Raw genomic sequence first — 14,920 nt, 5'->3', positions numbered from 1 at the left:
GCGGCGCCGCGCCAGGGTGTCGCAGGGGATCAGGTGGTGTGAGCTGAAGGAGGGCCGGCGCGTCAGGCGCCCCCCGGACCCCGCGCCCGCCGCGCCCACCTCGGTGTCCGTCTCCACGTGGCTCAGCTCGCTGCGCTCGTCGTCCGCCTCGTCCCCCGCGCCCGCCCGCAGGCCCCCGGCTCCCGAGCACACGCTGCGGTCCATGGTGGACAGAGTGGAGTAGCCCGAGACTATGGAGCGCGTATCCGCGGCCGGCCGCTCCTCCGGAGCCGCCGGGGGGCTGAGGCGCTCGGGGACCTCGGGGACAGCGGCGCCTGGCAGCTGCCCCTCCGGCTGGTCTTGGGCCCCTGCCACCGACGTCCCCGCCCCGGGCTTGTGTGCCTCCTGCTCTGAGTCGTCGTCGGTACTACTGCCCAGTCCCCGCGCCTCACGCCGCTTCTTCCGCTTGCGGTTGACAGCCGAGATGAAGGAGATCGCCAGCATCTCCCGGGCATACGGCTCCTTCTTGGGGGCCCACGAGCCCTGTGCAGGGAGACAGGTCAGTAGGCAAGAGGCGCCCAGCCTTGTGCCAGCTGGGCCCTCTCCCAACCCCAGGCTTGCGGGCTTCAATGCTCCATATTCCCACAAGTAGAGCCCACCACTGTAGAACCTAATCTGAACAAGTCCAAACAAAGCCCATCACCCCTGCCACACACACACCCCATCATAAACGCTTGTCTCTGACCCCCATCCCAGCTGGCGTGTCACGATCCTCTCTGGATACTCCTCCGGTGTGCCAGCCCTCAGTCTTGAAGCCTCCTCAGCACCCCATCCAGCCCTACTCCAGACCCTCAGCTCCCCATTCCCTACCCCCACCCTCCCCTTCCATCCCATTATCCGCATCCAGCACCAGAGAGATCCCGTTAAACACAGCTCTGGTAATAACAGTCTCTCAACAGTGAATAACACTTGACAGTTTGAACCGATTTTCACATCTTCCTGTTTTTCCTTTCTTGGACCACAAGTTCCTCGCCTCTTCCCTCTCCACTCACTTGCACTCCAAGCCTGCCTTTCCAACTACTTCAGATAACCTGAGTTCACTTCCTCCCCTTGCCCTCTGCACCCCACTGCCAAGCATTTCGGCCACCCTCCCCCCAGCTGCCCAGCCCAACAACCCCCAGCCTGGATCACTCCAACCCCAGCTTCTGCTGCCAAAAGTTGATGAAGGATCTTGTACAAACAAACCGTCAGGTGCAGCCACCTCCACCTGCTGGTTGTGATTTCCAGCCTCACGCTGGGTAACTTCCTGTCGCTGCCCTTACCTGACCCAGCTCACTGCTAAGCCCTGTGGCTGCTCTTCAGTCTGCCCTTACTTGATCTCCCCGCAGAGCCCATGGTACTCATCATTCACCTCCTCACGCTGGCTTCCATCCTCCCTTTCTGGCCTCCTCTCTTGGCGGAGGAATCGGTCTTCACAAAGACCTGCTCCCCATGGTCACTGACTCCCCCCATCCCCAAACCACAGCCCAGACCACTTCCTTCTCCTTCTGTAATGACTCCCAAAGCCAGCTCACCACCATCTTCTGTTGAGTCTCATCTGCTCTTTTCTGGACTTTTCCACCCTCTCCTAACAGGGCTCCCCACCTTTGCTCTCACCTCAGCCCGTTCATTCCTTCCTCCTCAGCAATCCTGCAACCTGACTGGTGCGAAAAGGCCCAAACAGAAATGAGCCCAGTTTGACCAGCCCATGTTAGCTGGTTTCACCCACGCTGGCCAGCAAGCTCTAGTGTAACAGCTGGGCAGGGTGTACCTGGAGTGGGCACCATCACATAGTCATCATTCTGTCTCAGAGGGCAGGCCCTGGAGCAGGCAGCTAGCTGGTTGGGGGACCTGGAACGAGCTATGGAATCTTCCGACCTCATTTCCTCAACTGTGAGATAAGGGCAATGTGGCCTCAACACACAGGGCATGTGTGAAGATGACTAATTCTGAGCACAATACTGGCCACATAGCACATGCTCAGTAAACGGTACTATTATTAATATTGTTGGATATTCTTAACGAGTATCAGTGATGATAGAAAGCATTATTGGTAACGACTGAACTGAGACCCTCCACCAAGCAAGCCATCAGCATTCGGTTCCTCTGGAGAAGGGGTCTTGGTATGGACACTGGGACTCAAAGCCTCCCCAAAGTTGCTGCACGGCTTCTGTATGTGTCTTTTGGGAGCAAGGGTGCTAGCTTTGCCCTGATTCCTCAAAGGGCCTGGGACCAACAGTCAAAGGAGAATGCCTGCCCTCCAGGGTCTGTAATGCTGTGATGTTTTGATCAATGCCCATGTTTTCATGTGATCAGCTAGTTGTCCCTTAGGGTAAAGGTCACAGAGAGGTCACAGATGGGGCCTGGGATGGGTGAGGCCATGCAGCGGAGTATCTTTGGAGAACAGCCCCAACGATAGACAATTAGTTTCAAATTGCTGAATGATCTCTCATAGCTGGTGATGGAAATTGTGATTGCAAATAGAAACTGCTCAGTGGTGCCCCGAGGGCACGTGCCATACTGGCCATGCCATGCCCCAGATCCGCTGCTGAGGCCAGGGGTGTAAGGGAATATTTAGGTACATGTTGTGAAATGAAGTAAGGTAGGACTAGGGGATCAGACAGGGCCCAGTTAGAAGCTGGGCTTCACCCTGGGTCAACAGGGGTCCTTGACCAGTTACTGCAGGCAGGACAGAGAGTTGAGTTGGTGGGGTGGGGCGGTGAGGAACTGGCAGAGAAGACAAAGGGGGTCCTTTGCCCCAAGAACTTGGAATTAAGTTGATAAGGGCGCTGAGCATTTACACTGGTGGGTTCCACCCACAGTGGAGGAGATGAAGACCAAGCTAAGAGATAGATGTCTGTGGTGTGTGTCCGGCCCAGTGCCCACCCTGGAAAGCTTCCTTTGTGGAGGCAGGATCAGAGTGCAATTGTAATTCAGGGTGCTGACACATCGGTGTCCTGTACACAGCCTGAGGAAGCTGTGGAGATGAGATTATTAAATCTAGAACAATGGTTTTCTATTGTTATTTCAGCCTGAGTGTAAACTGTTCAAATAGAATCCTCCCTAGAAACCCAGCTTCCTGCAACAGAACAAAGCAGCCCAGCTTAGACCGAGGAGGGTAGGGCCTGGAGTCCGCCCCCTCGAGTCCTCCCATGTACCCGCTGGTGGTGATGACCCCAAGAGGGCTCTGAGGCTACAGTCTGACAACCACTGACCAAGATTTCAGAGTCAGGCAAGAGTCTGAGGCCAGAAGTGATATGTTTTCCAGCACTCTGTAGGGTTCATCCCTACCCTCAGGGAGCCCACAGCCTCGTGAGGGGCTAGGCCCTGGTCCCCAGGGCAGCCCCTTTACTTACAGCCAGGATGCGACATACCCTTCGGTCCCAATGCCTGCTTCCCTGGCTCTGACTCTGGCCTCCTGAGCAGTTCAGATCCCCGAGGCCCTCTGCTGCCTGCATTGCTCAATGCCTTTATTCCCCTGTTACCTGTCACTCTCAGTTAATAAACTGGCACCCTGGTCCATGCCTCTGTTTCTTGGGGCCTTGGCTGGCTGGCTGGGGTTCAAGCCCCATGCAGGGAAAATGAAGAAACACTCAGAGCCTGAAAGCAGAGGATCAGAACTCGGACTGTGGAGAATTCACCAGCAACACTCCCTGTCTTGAGAGGCTCCTTAACCGGCTCTCCAGACTTCTCTTTACTCAAACTCTCTGAGCCTAGGCTTCCCTATCTGTAAGATGGGGATGATGCCGAACTCAAGGGTCTTTTGCCGTGATCAGTGAGAAGTGTTGGTGAAAAATTACTGGCATCTAGCAGGTGCCCATCAGACATAAATTCATTTCTCTTTTGTCTCACGCTAGTGATTTTGAGTAACTCCCTCGGGCCACAATGAAATAAGTCCCTGAGTCAGTTTGAAGATGTACTTTTGAGGAAGCATGTTCTATGTTCAAGGCCCTGTGACGGAAATGAGGGTCTCCTGAGGAGTTCCAAGGCTAATGGGAGTTACGTGGGCCTAGACTCGTAGGCGGAATATTCCAGGGCCTGGAAAGGAATCACTTCTATCACCAGAGGCTTCAGGGAGGAGGTGGCCAGTGGTGGAGTCTACTGAGGACAGTAGAGATAAATGGAGGTCACAGGAGATAAGTGAAGATGTTCTTTGGTCAATGGGACCTCTTCTGGGAGTGTGGGGGAGCCGGATCCACCTGGAGCTAAGCAGGGCTGCGGGGCAAACAGCTGGCTCTTCTCAGGCCTGGACCACCCTCAGAGGCCTTGGTGCTGCCAGCAATGCTTGGCCCCTTCAGGAAGCTCACCTTCACTCTGCTCCAACTGCCCCTACCTCCTTGACTCTCAGCAGAGGACTGACCCCCTACTTGACTGAGGAAAGTGGAGTCAACAGATGGGAATTCCCCCCAACTCTGTACCACCACTGACTCTGCCTGCAGCTGGGCCCACTCTTTCTTCCCCATCTCTTCGTATTACACCTTGGGAAGCGCCTTCCGTGGGGCAAAGGCATGCCAGCCTCACAAGCTCAGATCCCAGTCCTCCTCCTGCCTTCTCTCTCTCATCAACTTTCCTCAGGGTCCAGTCACAATTCTCCCAATTTCTTTGACTAAAAAGTAAAGCAGGTCCAGCTTCTCTAAAGCCTTGAGGAGTCCCATGGCACTCACCTTGGACTTGGCTGAACTACAGGTGGTAGAATCTGTTGGCAAGAGCACGAAAGGAAAATGAAAATTAGAACAGGGCAAGAGAAGGCTGAATCTTGTGAACACAATTACTCTCCAAAGGGCTTCAGAAACCAGGGAGGTAGCCATCCTGAGCTCTCCCCAGGCCCTGGGAGTGTCCCAGGGCCTCTGATGTCATTTCCTCTGAGGTAGCCATGCAGCCACAAATGATGTCAATCACCAGTTCCTTTTGAGGCAGGAAGTGACACCAGGCTGCCAGTCACTGACCCTCATTTACCGGGGTTACTGTCTGCTTCCTTTCACCCACCCCCTCCTGTCCCTGTTTCTCTGAATCACTGGAGAGAAAACGCCAAATGTCAGACACAGGCACAGAACCGTAACAGTGAAACACAGCAAATCACAGATCTGGAGGAATGGAGACCACACAGGGCACAGTGAGCAGAGGGCCCCACGCCCACCCTGAGAGCCTCCCCCTGAAATGAGAGGGGAGCGTGACCACGCAAATGACGGTGTAAACAGGCAGAGATGAGGTGGTGGGACCCCGGAGGTGATCAGAGCCTCACAGGCCCCAGACCTTATGGGGGCAAGGGCCCTGGATTATAACTAGAGTTACGAGGAAGAGTGAAATCATGACATCTGTGGGGCTGGAGTCCCACTCCCTTAACACCACCGGCGTAGAGAAGGAGCCAGAAACAAGTCCCGGCAGTGCTACCAGACAGAGGAGGGAGCAGGCTTCCCAGGTCCAGTAGAGCAGTGGGCAGGGTGCGGTTAATCCACACTCTCTGGCAAGCAAGTTAGATGCCTCGTCCCTAGGCCCCACCCCTGCCCATGGTGAGAAGAGTGAGATGGGGCCGAGCACACAGCACACACAAGGGGCAGGCGAGCGGCAGCAGGTGATTAGAAGAGGCCGGGGGCTCCTCTCTGTCATCCCCTCCTCTCTACCTCCTGCCCCCCTCCCCAAGCCTGCCTCTTGCCACTAGAGGGGCTGTGTGCCTGTCAGAGACAATGCTGGTTCATGGCAATACCATGTGCCACAGTAAACTGTGCCCCATAGTGTTTTGGGGCACCCTGGTGGCTAAGGCATTTGACTGCTAACCAGAAAGATGGTGGTTCAAACCCACCAGGCACTCCTTGGAAGGAAGGCTAGGCAATCTACTTCTATAGTAATACCACCTCAGAAACCCAAGGAGGGGTCACTATGAGTTGGGTCTGACTCGAGGGCAGTGAGTTTGTTTTTTATTGGTGTAGTGTTTTCAGAAACAGATTTCCAGGCCTTTCTCCTGAGATACCTCGAGGTGGACAGAACTCCCAACTTCTCAGAGGCCCTGAACCAGTCATACCACCCAAGGATTCCTTGTCAGAAAAGGACCAGTCAAATACGAAAGAGGCAGGGCGTCAGTGACTTCAGCCCAGGAGGCACTGGCCATTGTCTCTGGGCATGTAAATCATCTTTCCTCAGCTATGAGAGGGCCAGAGGCCCCAGAACTAGAGGGGCTGAGTGAGCAGGGGCTCTGGGTTTTGAAGTAGGAAGAGCTAGCCCCTGGAGTGACTGAGGCAGGAGCTATAGATATGGAGAAGGTTCTGGAGGTGGCATCCTGGGTGTCAGGAGAGGCTAGGTTGCACTACCAGCAGAGCTTCTCGCAGGCAAATGACCATGAGGGGACAGGACTCAGCACAGAGGGAAAGCAGCAGAGTTGGGGACTGCAGAGGGCAGCCACCTTGTGCCACGCTTCCTGGCAAGATAGGATCTGGCTCCATCCAGTGCCTCGTTCCTGAGAAGGGCCTCTTGGGGTCAGGGTTCTTAGTGGGCATGGGTGACTGGTACATCAGGGAGAGGTCCAAGACACTTCCCCTCCCCCTCATGCCTGCCCAGCCTTCTTATAATCACCCGCCACTGTTAGTGACCGAGGCGCAAAACCGCACTGTACCCTTTAAATCTCCAACAGGTCCGCTGGAGGGGGAGAGGAGACAGGGGGTGGTAGGGAGGAGAAAGGAAGGGAGCAGGGTCAAGGGGGGATGAGAGGGGAGTACAGGGAAAAGAGGAAGGAGAAGGGCGGAGGGGGTGCAGGAAAAAAGGAAGAAAAATTAAAAAGAGAACATGCCCAGAAGGCCGCACAGCCCATAAGAAATTAAAGGCTCAGGTAGGAAACCAGTGAAGGAGGGCAAACAGAGGCAGGGCCACTCTGACCCAGCCGGGGCCTGGCGGCCCAGGAGACCAGGCAGGGGCAGGCAGGGCAAGCAGGGCTTCCCCAGAGGGAGAGGGCCCTGCCATGCTGCAGGCTTAGCAGCAGGGGAGGGCCCCACTGGGCAAAAGCAGGGAAGCTGGTCATCTGGCCAGGCACCTGGGACCCTCAGTAGTGCAGAGCCCCCCCCCCCCATCCCCCTACTCCCCACCCTCCACCCCCCAGCTTGCATCCCACTCCTCTGCGCCTGAACTCACCTGAACCTGGGTCAGCAGGAGGCATCGTCCTACCGATGTTGGGCAGGAGGTACTCGATGTTGGGCACTGACTGAGGCTCTTTGTCATCCACAGGGGTCTGCAAAGAGGAAGGAGGGTCAGCCAGCACGCCCTCAGATGGCTGGACCATGCACCCTTCAGAATGGGGTGCTCTGAAGGTGGCCCATGCTTCTTCCATCAGACTGCGTCTCCAAGGGCAGGGACAGCTCCCTCATCAGTCAGGCACTCTTGGAGGCAGGGCCTCCTATATGATCCCCATTGGATGGCACTGTGCCTTCCCCAGCACCTGACGGAACCCCTGCAGGCCCCCGAGTTGTTCCCTCAGTTGAGGGCAGGAGCTGTGTCTCTCCCATCAGACTAGAGCTTCCTAAGACTTCTGTCTTCCACAGAAGACCACAGTGTGGGGACTGCCTCGCCTACTGGACTGGTTTTCTTTCCTGAGGGCGGGGCCTATCTCCCCCATCTGACTCTGGGCTCATGAAGGCAAGGACTATGTCTCTCCCATCAGACTGGAGGATCCTCAGAAGAGGGTCTGTGTTTCCTCCATCAAACTGCAGGGGCCCCAAGGACAGGGATCTTTCCCTGCCCGAGGCTTGCTGCCCCTTCCCCCACCTGGGACCAGACCCCGCTCCACACCAGCCCCTTGCATCACTTACTCTCTCTCCCTTGTCCTCCTCGTCACTGAAGAACCAGTCTGACTGCGGGGGAGACAAAAGGAAACAAATAAATCAGCATGGGAAGGGGCTGAGGGAAGACCCGGAGGCATGAGCGCTGCAACCTGATCGGTCCCAAGGACCTACTTAGGTGCTGAACGGTGCAGGGCAGGAGAGGGCACTGAGGGGCAATGGTCCTTCTTAAAAAGTCCAGACTTTCCCCAAGACTATGGCCGCTAGTTACCCTTCAGGTCTGGAAATGAACTCACTCCCATGGCTTCCAGCCAAACAACAGACAGGCATATAGGATGAACATTTACATCAAGTAGATACACTCCTTAGAGCGATCAATCATGGGAAAACAGAAGGGCAGTGTTTGCATGGGGCGGGGGGCGGCGCAGTATGCGTGGGAAAGAAGGACACAGGGAAGAGGTAACTACAGGGAGGAAGTGGGAAGGGAGCTATTACATTATGGGGAACAACAGTCAATGTCATGAACCAAAATGTGTATGAGCTGCTGTATGGAAAATGAATTTGCTCTGTAAACTTTCACCATGCCCCCCAACAAAAAAAGTCCAGACCTACTGAATCAGCTGAGACTAGAGGAGTCCCTAAGACTATCACCCTGAGATACTCCATAAATCTTGAGCTGAAACTACCCCCTGAAGTCACCTTTTAGCTAAATAACAGATTGATTCATAAAATAAAGAATATTCCCAGTGAGTACTGTGCACCTTCTAAAAATTATCTATATGAAACCAAACCAAAGCCCCAAAACCAAACCCACTGGCATCGAGTAGATTCCAACTCACAGCAACCTTCAGGACAGGGTAGAACTGTGCCATAGGGTTTTCAAGGATGTAAATCTTCACAGAAGCAGAGTGCCACCACATCTTTCTCCCACGGAGCAACTGGGAGGTTTGAACTGCTAACCTTTTGGTTAGCAGCCAAGCATTTAACCACTGCACCACAAGGGCTCCTATATGAGACCAATTACTCTAAGCAGAGATGAAGGGGTAAGGGGACAGGGAAACTAGATCACTGGAAGCTAAACACCCAGAGTAGAATTAATGAAAACGGTGACACACAGTGAAAGAAATGTAATCAATTGTCACCAAACATTTGTGTAGCAGTTGTTAAATGAGAACCTAATTTGCTGTGTAAAAGTTCACCGAAAATACAATATTATTAAAAAAAAAAAAAAAAGCCAGGGTTTCCCCTTCCTCTGCAACAGCCCCGGGGCTGGCCCGGTTACAGGAGGTCTCAGAGGGAGGCTGGCGGATCCTGGAGTCCAGCCCCCCAAACTGTGAGAAACCCTCAGAAAACCAAACTCACTGCCGTTGAGCCCAATCCAATTCATAGTGACCTCTCCTTGGGTTTCTGAGGCAGTATCATTACGGAAGTAGATTGCCCAACTTTCCTTCCAAGGAGTGGCTGGTGGGTTTGAACCGCCAGCCTTCTGGTTAGCAGTCAAATGCCTTAGGCACTACACCACCAGAGGGAAAAGGTTGGGCCCTGGTGTGGGAGGGAAATGAATCCCGGAGTGGGAGAGGACCAAGCACAGAACAGCGCTTCTCTTTTTGCCTGTTTTTCACCCAACATTGTCTTGAGCACAACACTGTGGTACCCTCCCTACTGCTAAGGGGAAGGCATGGAGGCCGCAGCGCCCTCTAGTGCCAGCCAAGTCTATTGGCAGGAGAACACCAGAGATGGCTGCTAGAACTCCCAGAGTCCAAGACAGGACATAGCGCTCCCCACTGACAACTGGGGGTGGGCAGCCTCCCAACCCAGAAGAGGACAGTGCCAGGAGAGAGCTATTAAGAGGTCTCCTGGGAGGAAAAAAAGGCAAGGACTTTCTCATAAATGTCAGACAGGATAAGAAATCAAGAGAAAACCTCACACTTAAACACACATGTTCACTTAAGGATCTTAAAGATAAAACTCTTAAAAGTTATCTGAAAAAATAAAGACAGTTGCCTACAAAGTAACAAGTATCAGTTGTAATTAGAACTCTCAATAGCAACGCTCAGACACAAGAAGTCAAGGGAGAAATACCACCAATGCGTGCAAATCACTGCTCCTCTTTATACCTCCCCTCCATCCTCTGTAGACTGGTCTGGATGCCTAAGGCCCCTTCCAGCTCAGGTGCCTTTGGGTTTTGGCTCTGGAGGACCAATGCCTCCAACGCCCTCTGCTGGCCACTTAGGGTTCTCATCCTTTGATGGGCAATAACAAGAATATATAGAAACACAAGGGGGGCTGCTCTTAGTGCCTCCACAAACCCATAAGAAGAGAGGCAACCAGATAAAGACACATGAAGCAGCAGTGCGGGGTCCCCGAAGGACTCCCACTTCAGGCCCATGCTCTCTGTTCTGTCCCACCCTACCCACACCCCCCACACACAGGGAATCACCATTAGCTCCCTGAAGCCTCAGTGGGGCCTACAGGGAAGGTGTCACTAGTACCCAGGCCTCTTGGCTCCCAGGCCAGAGCTGTGCTCTTGCCTCTGCCCCCATCTGTCCATTTCCAAGAGCATGCCTGTCCTTGAACCATCTTCTTGAAGGCATGCCTCCGTCCACCTTCCTGGGCCTTGCGTCCACCTTCGTGGGCCTTCCTCCTCCCTCAGACTCTCACACTCATTTTAGAAGCTCAGAGGCCTCCTGATCCTCCTGCTGGGGACCCAACATCCCAGAGCGACAGGGATTCTGGACTCTGTTCCTGTTTTGCCTTGAAAGCCTATTACTTCCAAACAGAAACACTCAGCATCCCAGCGGCATTTTCTTCAACTATCTAAGCCTTCCCTCGGGCTGAGCAGAAGCCAGGTGCTCAGAGGGACACAGCCTGGGTTCAAAGGGCACACGCACAGATAGGCTGCTTACGTGCTGGATCAGGGTCTCGACAATCTTGTAGCGGTCAGGCATGTGTGTTACCATGTCCGTCATGTTGTCCTCAGATGTCCTTACCAGAGTTGGACCAAAGACCAGGGCCAGGTTCCGGGGCTCCATCTGGACAGAGGAGAGAAGCAGGTCAGGGTCAACACCGCGTCAAGCTCTGACCTCCCACACCTCCCAGGCCTCCCTTGGGCCCCTGTCACAGACCACACCCTGAGCTGGCCCCAGTTTAGGGCCAGACACCCCTTGCATGGGCATGACATCACTGGACAAACAGCACAGGCCAGATTCTAACCCTATTCACCTAGCACCTGGTAGGAACCGGCACACTCAGGACACAGCAACCCTGAGCGGTTAGCACCTCCCCTTGCTAGCAGTGGGAGGTATGGTCCCTAGGGTTTATTTTAGGACTGGGAGAAATCCTACAGCTCTCCTCATCCCCACCCCCTCACTGAAGAATAAGAAGATGCAAGGAGTTTGATTAGGAAAATGCAGTGCAAGGGATTTGAGCTAGATCAGAGGATGGACTTCCATCAAATCCAGGGAAGCTGTGGCTCTCCACCTCTAGAAGACTCAGAAATCCAGGAGAGAGCTCTCCAGGGAGAAGCACTGCAGGCGTATAGGGGACAGGGTGGGGAGAGAAGGACCTTTTAAAGGAGAAGGGCAGGCCAGAGGAGATGCCCTAAACCTCACGCTTCCCAAGATTCCATGCTGAAAACACACCTACCTTGTTTTTTTCGGCGTGGTCAGCAATGATCTTGAGATGGCCCACAAGGAATTTGAGTGTTTCATAATAGTGTCCTGGGAGATCCCGGATCTGGGTGGGAGAGAGCAGGGGCATGAAGTCAGGCTATAATGCTCCCCGCGACCTTTGTGCCTCACAGGGGCTCTCACTGCTTTACTTGAGGGTCTGGAATCCTCCCTCTGCCTTCCCCTTGTACAGATAGGGAAACTGAGGCTCAGAGTGAGAAGCGTCTTTCTAGGCTCACGAGGGCATCGTGGCACTGGGCCTCCAGGGACAGGTGGTGCTCTCCCAGCCTGGCCCACCAGTGCCTTTTCCCTATAGCATCTCTCTGGCCTTACCAGCTTCCGCAGCGTCTTCATCCGCTCCCTTGAATCTTCAATACGATTGGCCTCGATGAAGTCGTTGTATTTGTCTAGAACACAGTGAAGACTCTTTAGAGAGGTGGGGCAGCCCCTTCGTGTACTCTCAGGGCGGGCAGGCCCCAGCTGGCTGAGTGGCGCTTGCTGGGATTCAGTGTCTTGTGCTTATGCTGACTGTTGGTGCACCGGGACTTTGTATTTGTGTCTGAGCCCACGACACCTGTACCCAGGTGTGCACCTGACAAGGGTTGACCCAGGTGTGTTTGGGAAGAAAAAAGACCTGAGTTGTATGTTGATACTGGAAAGGAAGCTCCTGCTTGGTCTCCAGGACACCAAGGATCAGAGACCAGAAGAGAAAGGTTACCCTGAAAGAGGAAGGGGTCTCCAAATACCACACACTCCTGTGTCAGGCTCTCCCTACCTCCCTTCAAAAGTCCACAGGGAACTTTTAAGATGGAACATGATTATGTTCATTCTAAAATTCAGCTGGACAAGTAAATATACAAGAATAGTCAAGGGTATATTTTTCTTATTGTGGTAAAATATATATAACATAAAATTTGCCACTTTAGTCTGATAGAGCCTGGTGAGACCCCTGAGACTATGATCCCTAGCTACCCTTCAGGCCTGCAATTGAACCGTCTCCTGTGGCTTCCAGACAAGCATATAAATTCACACAAACTCACTGTCATCGAGTCGAATCCGACTCACAGCGACCCTTGGGTTTCCCAGGTGGTATCTCTACAGAAGTAGATTGCCCAAGTAGATTGATGGGTTTGAACCGCCAGCCTTCTGGTTAGCAGTCAAATGCCTTAGGCACTACACTACCAGAGCTTCCACAGACAGGCATATAGGGTGAACATTTACATCAGGTAGATACTCTCCTTAGAGTGATCAATCGATCAATTGTGGGAGAACAGAAGGGCAGTATTTGCACAGGGAGATGCCTCAGAGGGCAGGAATGCATAGGAAAGGACACAGGGAAGAGGTAACTACAGGGAGGAAGTGTGAAGAAAGCTGTGACATTGTGGGGAATTGAAGTCAATGTCATGAAACAAAACATGTATCAACTGCTATATGGAAAATTAATTTGTTCTGTAAACTTTCACCCAAATTACAAAAAAAAATTTTTTTTAATTGCCATTTTAACCATTTTTAAGTGTGCAGTTCAGTGGAATTAGATTCAGTGTTGTATACCACCACTATTTGTTTCCAAAACTTTTTCATCACCCCAAGCAGAAACTCTGTACCCATTAAGTGTTAACTGTCCACTCTCCCTTCTCCCCAGCCTCTGCAAATTAATATACTTTCTGCATTCACCAACTCTAGATAACTCATTTAAGCAGGATTATTATATAGTATTTGGTCTTTTGTGTCTGGCTTATTTCACTTGACATAAACTTTTCAAGGTTCATTCATGTTGTCGCATGTAATAGAGCTTCATTTCTTTTTATGGCTGAATAACATTCATATAGAAGCCCCAGTGGCACTCAGCTGCTAACTGAAAGGTCAGTGGTTCAAACCCACCAGCCATTCCATGGGAGAAAGACTCTGCTTCTATAAAGATTTACAGCCTTGGAAACCTTATGGGGCAGTTCTACTCTGCCCTATAGGGTCACTAAGAGTCAGAATTGACTTGACAGTTATGGGTTTGTTTTTTTGTTTTTTATATATATATATATATATATATATAGGAGCTCTGGTAGCATAGTGCCTAAGGCACATGACTGCTAACCAGGAGGCTGGCAGTTCAAACCTACCAGCCACTCCTCGGAAGGAAGGTTGGGCAATCTACTTCCGTAGTGATATCGCCTTGGAAACCCAAGGAGGGGTCACTATGAGTCGGGTCTGACTCGATGGCACATAACAACTCTCTCTCTCCCTCTCTCTCTATATATATGTATATATACGTGTGTGTGTGTGTATGTTATTGTTGTTGTTGTTGTTATGTGCTGTTGTGTCAGACCCGACTCATAGTGACCCGTCTTTGGGTTTCTGAGGCAGTATCACTACAGAAGTAGATAGATTGCCCAACCTTCCTTCCGAGGAGTGGCTGGTGGGTTTGAACCACCAGCCTTCTGGTGAGCAGTCAAGTGCCTTAGGCACTACGCTACCAGAGCTCCTGTACACACACACACACACACACACACATACATACTGTCTTTTTGTTGAATTATAGTCCCCCCTTTTATTTATTTATTTATCATTGTGATTTGGGTCAAAGTTTACAGAACAAATGCATTTTCCATTAAACAGTTCATACGTATTTTGTTTCATGACAGTGATTGCAATTCCCATGATGTCACAGCTCTCTTCCCACTTCCTCCCTATAGTTAGCTCTTCCCTGTATCCTTTCCTATGCATTCCTGCCCTCTGAGGTATCTCCCTGCGCAAATGCTGCCCTTCTGATCTTCCATGGTTGACTGTTCTCAGGAGTGTACCTAGGTAAAAATGTTTACCTTATATACCTGTCTATTGTTTGGAAGTCATGGGAGTAAGTTCAATTCCAGGCCTGAAGGATGATTAGAGGCCATAGTCTCAGAGGTTTCACCAGTCTCTATGAGACCAGTAAGCCTGGTCTTTCTTCATGATTTTGAGTTTTGTCCCCTATTTTTTTTCTCCCACTTTATCCAGGATCTCCTATTCTGAGCCCTTTCTGAGTGGTTAACAGTGGTAGCCAGGCACCATCTAATTCTTCTGATCTCAGGGTCATGTAGGCTGAAGTTCAAATGGTTCACTAATCCCTTGGACTAATGGTTTTCTTGCGTCTTTGATTTTCTTCATTTTTCTTTTCTCTGGATGAGGAGATACCAATTGTTGCATATTAGATGGCTGCTTGTAAGTTTTTAAGGCTCTAGTTGCTACTCACCAAAGTAGGATGTAGAGCAATGTTTTTGTGTACTATTGTTCTGGTTACCTAGTGCCTCTCTGACAGGAAATATACCACAAGTGGGATGGCCTTAACAAACAGGAGTTTATTCTCTTACAGTTTGGAGGCTTTAAGTCCAAGTTCAAAAAGCCTCTCGACCTTGGGCTTCAAGTGTGCCTCCTGCTCCCGGCCCACTGAAGCTGGAGGTGTTTCTTCACTCAGACAGCTGCTAGCTGCTGAGGCTGACA

General features: G+C 52.0%; 1 protein-coding gene across 1 annotated transcript in view; it reads right to left on the bottom strand.

The window, feature by feature from the left end:
• The window catches only part of ARHGAP23 (Rho GTPase activating protein 23), a 79,037-nt gene that overhangs the window by 540 nt on the left and 63,577 nt on the right, over window positions 1–14,920 (bottom strand). Inside the window, exons 18-24 of the mRNA XM_042781121.1 lie at window positions 11,783–11,856; window positions 11,427–11,516; window positions 10,688–10,813; window positions 7,812–7,853; window positions 7,138–7,234; window positions 4,683–4,714; window positions 1–522 (exon numbers count right to left, since the gene is read on the bottom strand). The exon at window positions 1–522 is cut by the window's left edge and continues 540 nt beyond it. Coding sequence (XP_042637055.1) covers window positions 1–522; window positions 4,683–4,714; window positions 7,138–7,234; window positions 7,812–7,853; window positions 10,688–10,813; window positions 11,427–11,516; window positions 11,783–11,856 — 983 coding nt within the window. The remainder of the gene's footprint in view (window positions 523–4,682; window positions 4,715–7,137; window positions 7,235–7,811; window positions 7,854–10,687; window positions 10,814–11,426; window positions 11,517–11,782; window positions 11,857–14,920) is intronic.

This window comes from Orycteropus afer, unplaced genomic scaffold, assembly GCF_000298275.1.
Source record: "Orycteropus afer afer isolate SDZICR_OR568_19922 unplaced genomic scaffold, OryAfe1.0 scaffold00085, whole genome shotgun sequence".
NCBI lineage: Eukaryota > Metazoa > Chordata > Mammalia > Tubulidentata > Orycteropodidae > Orycteropus > Orycteropus afer.
This window is presented reverse-complemented; position numbering and strand designations above follow the sequence as displayed.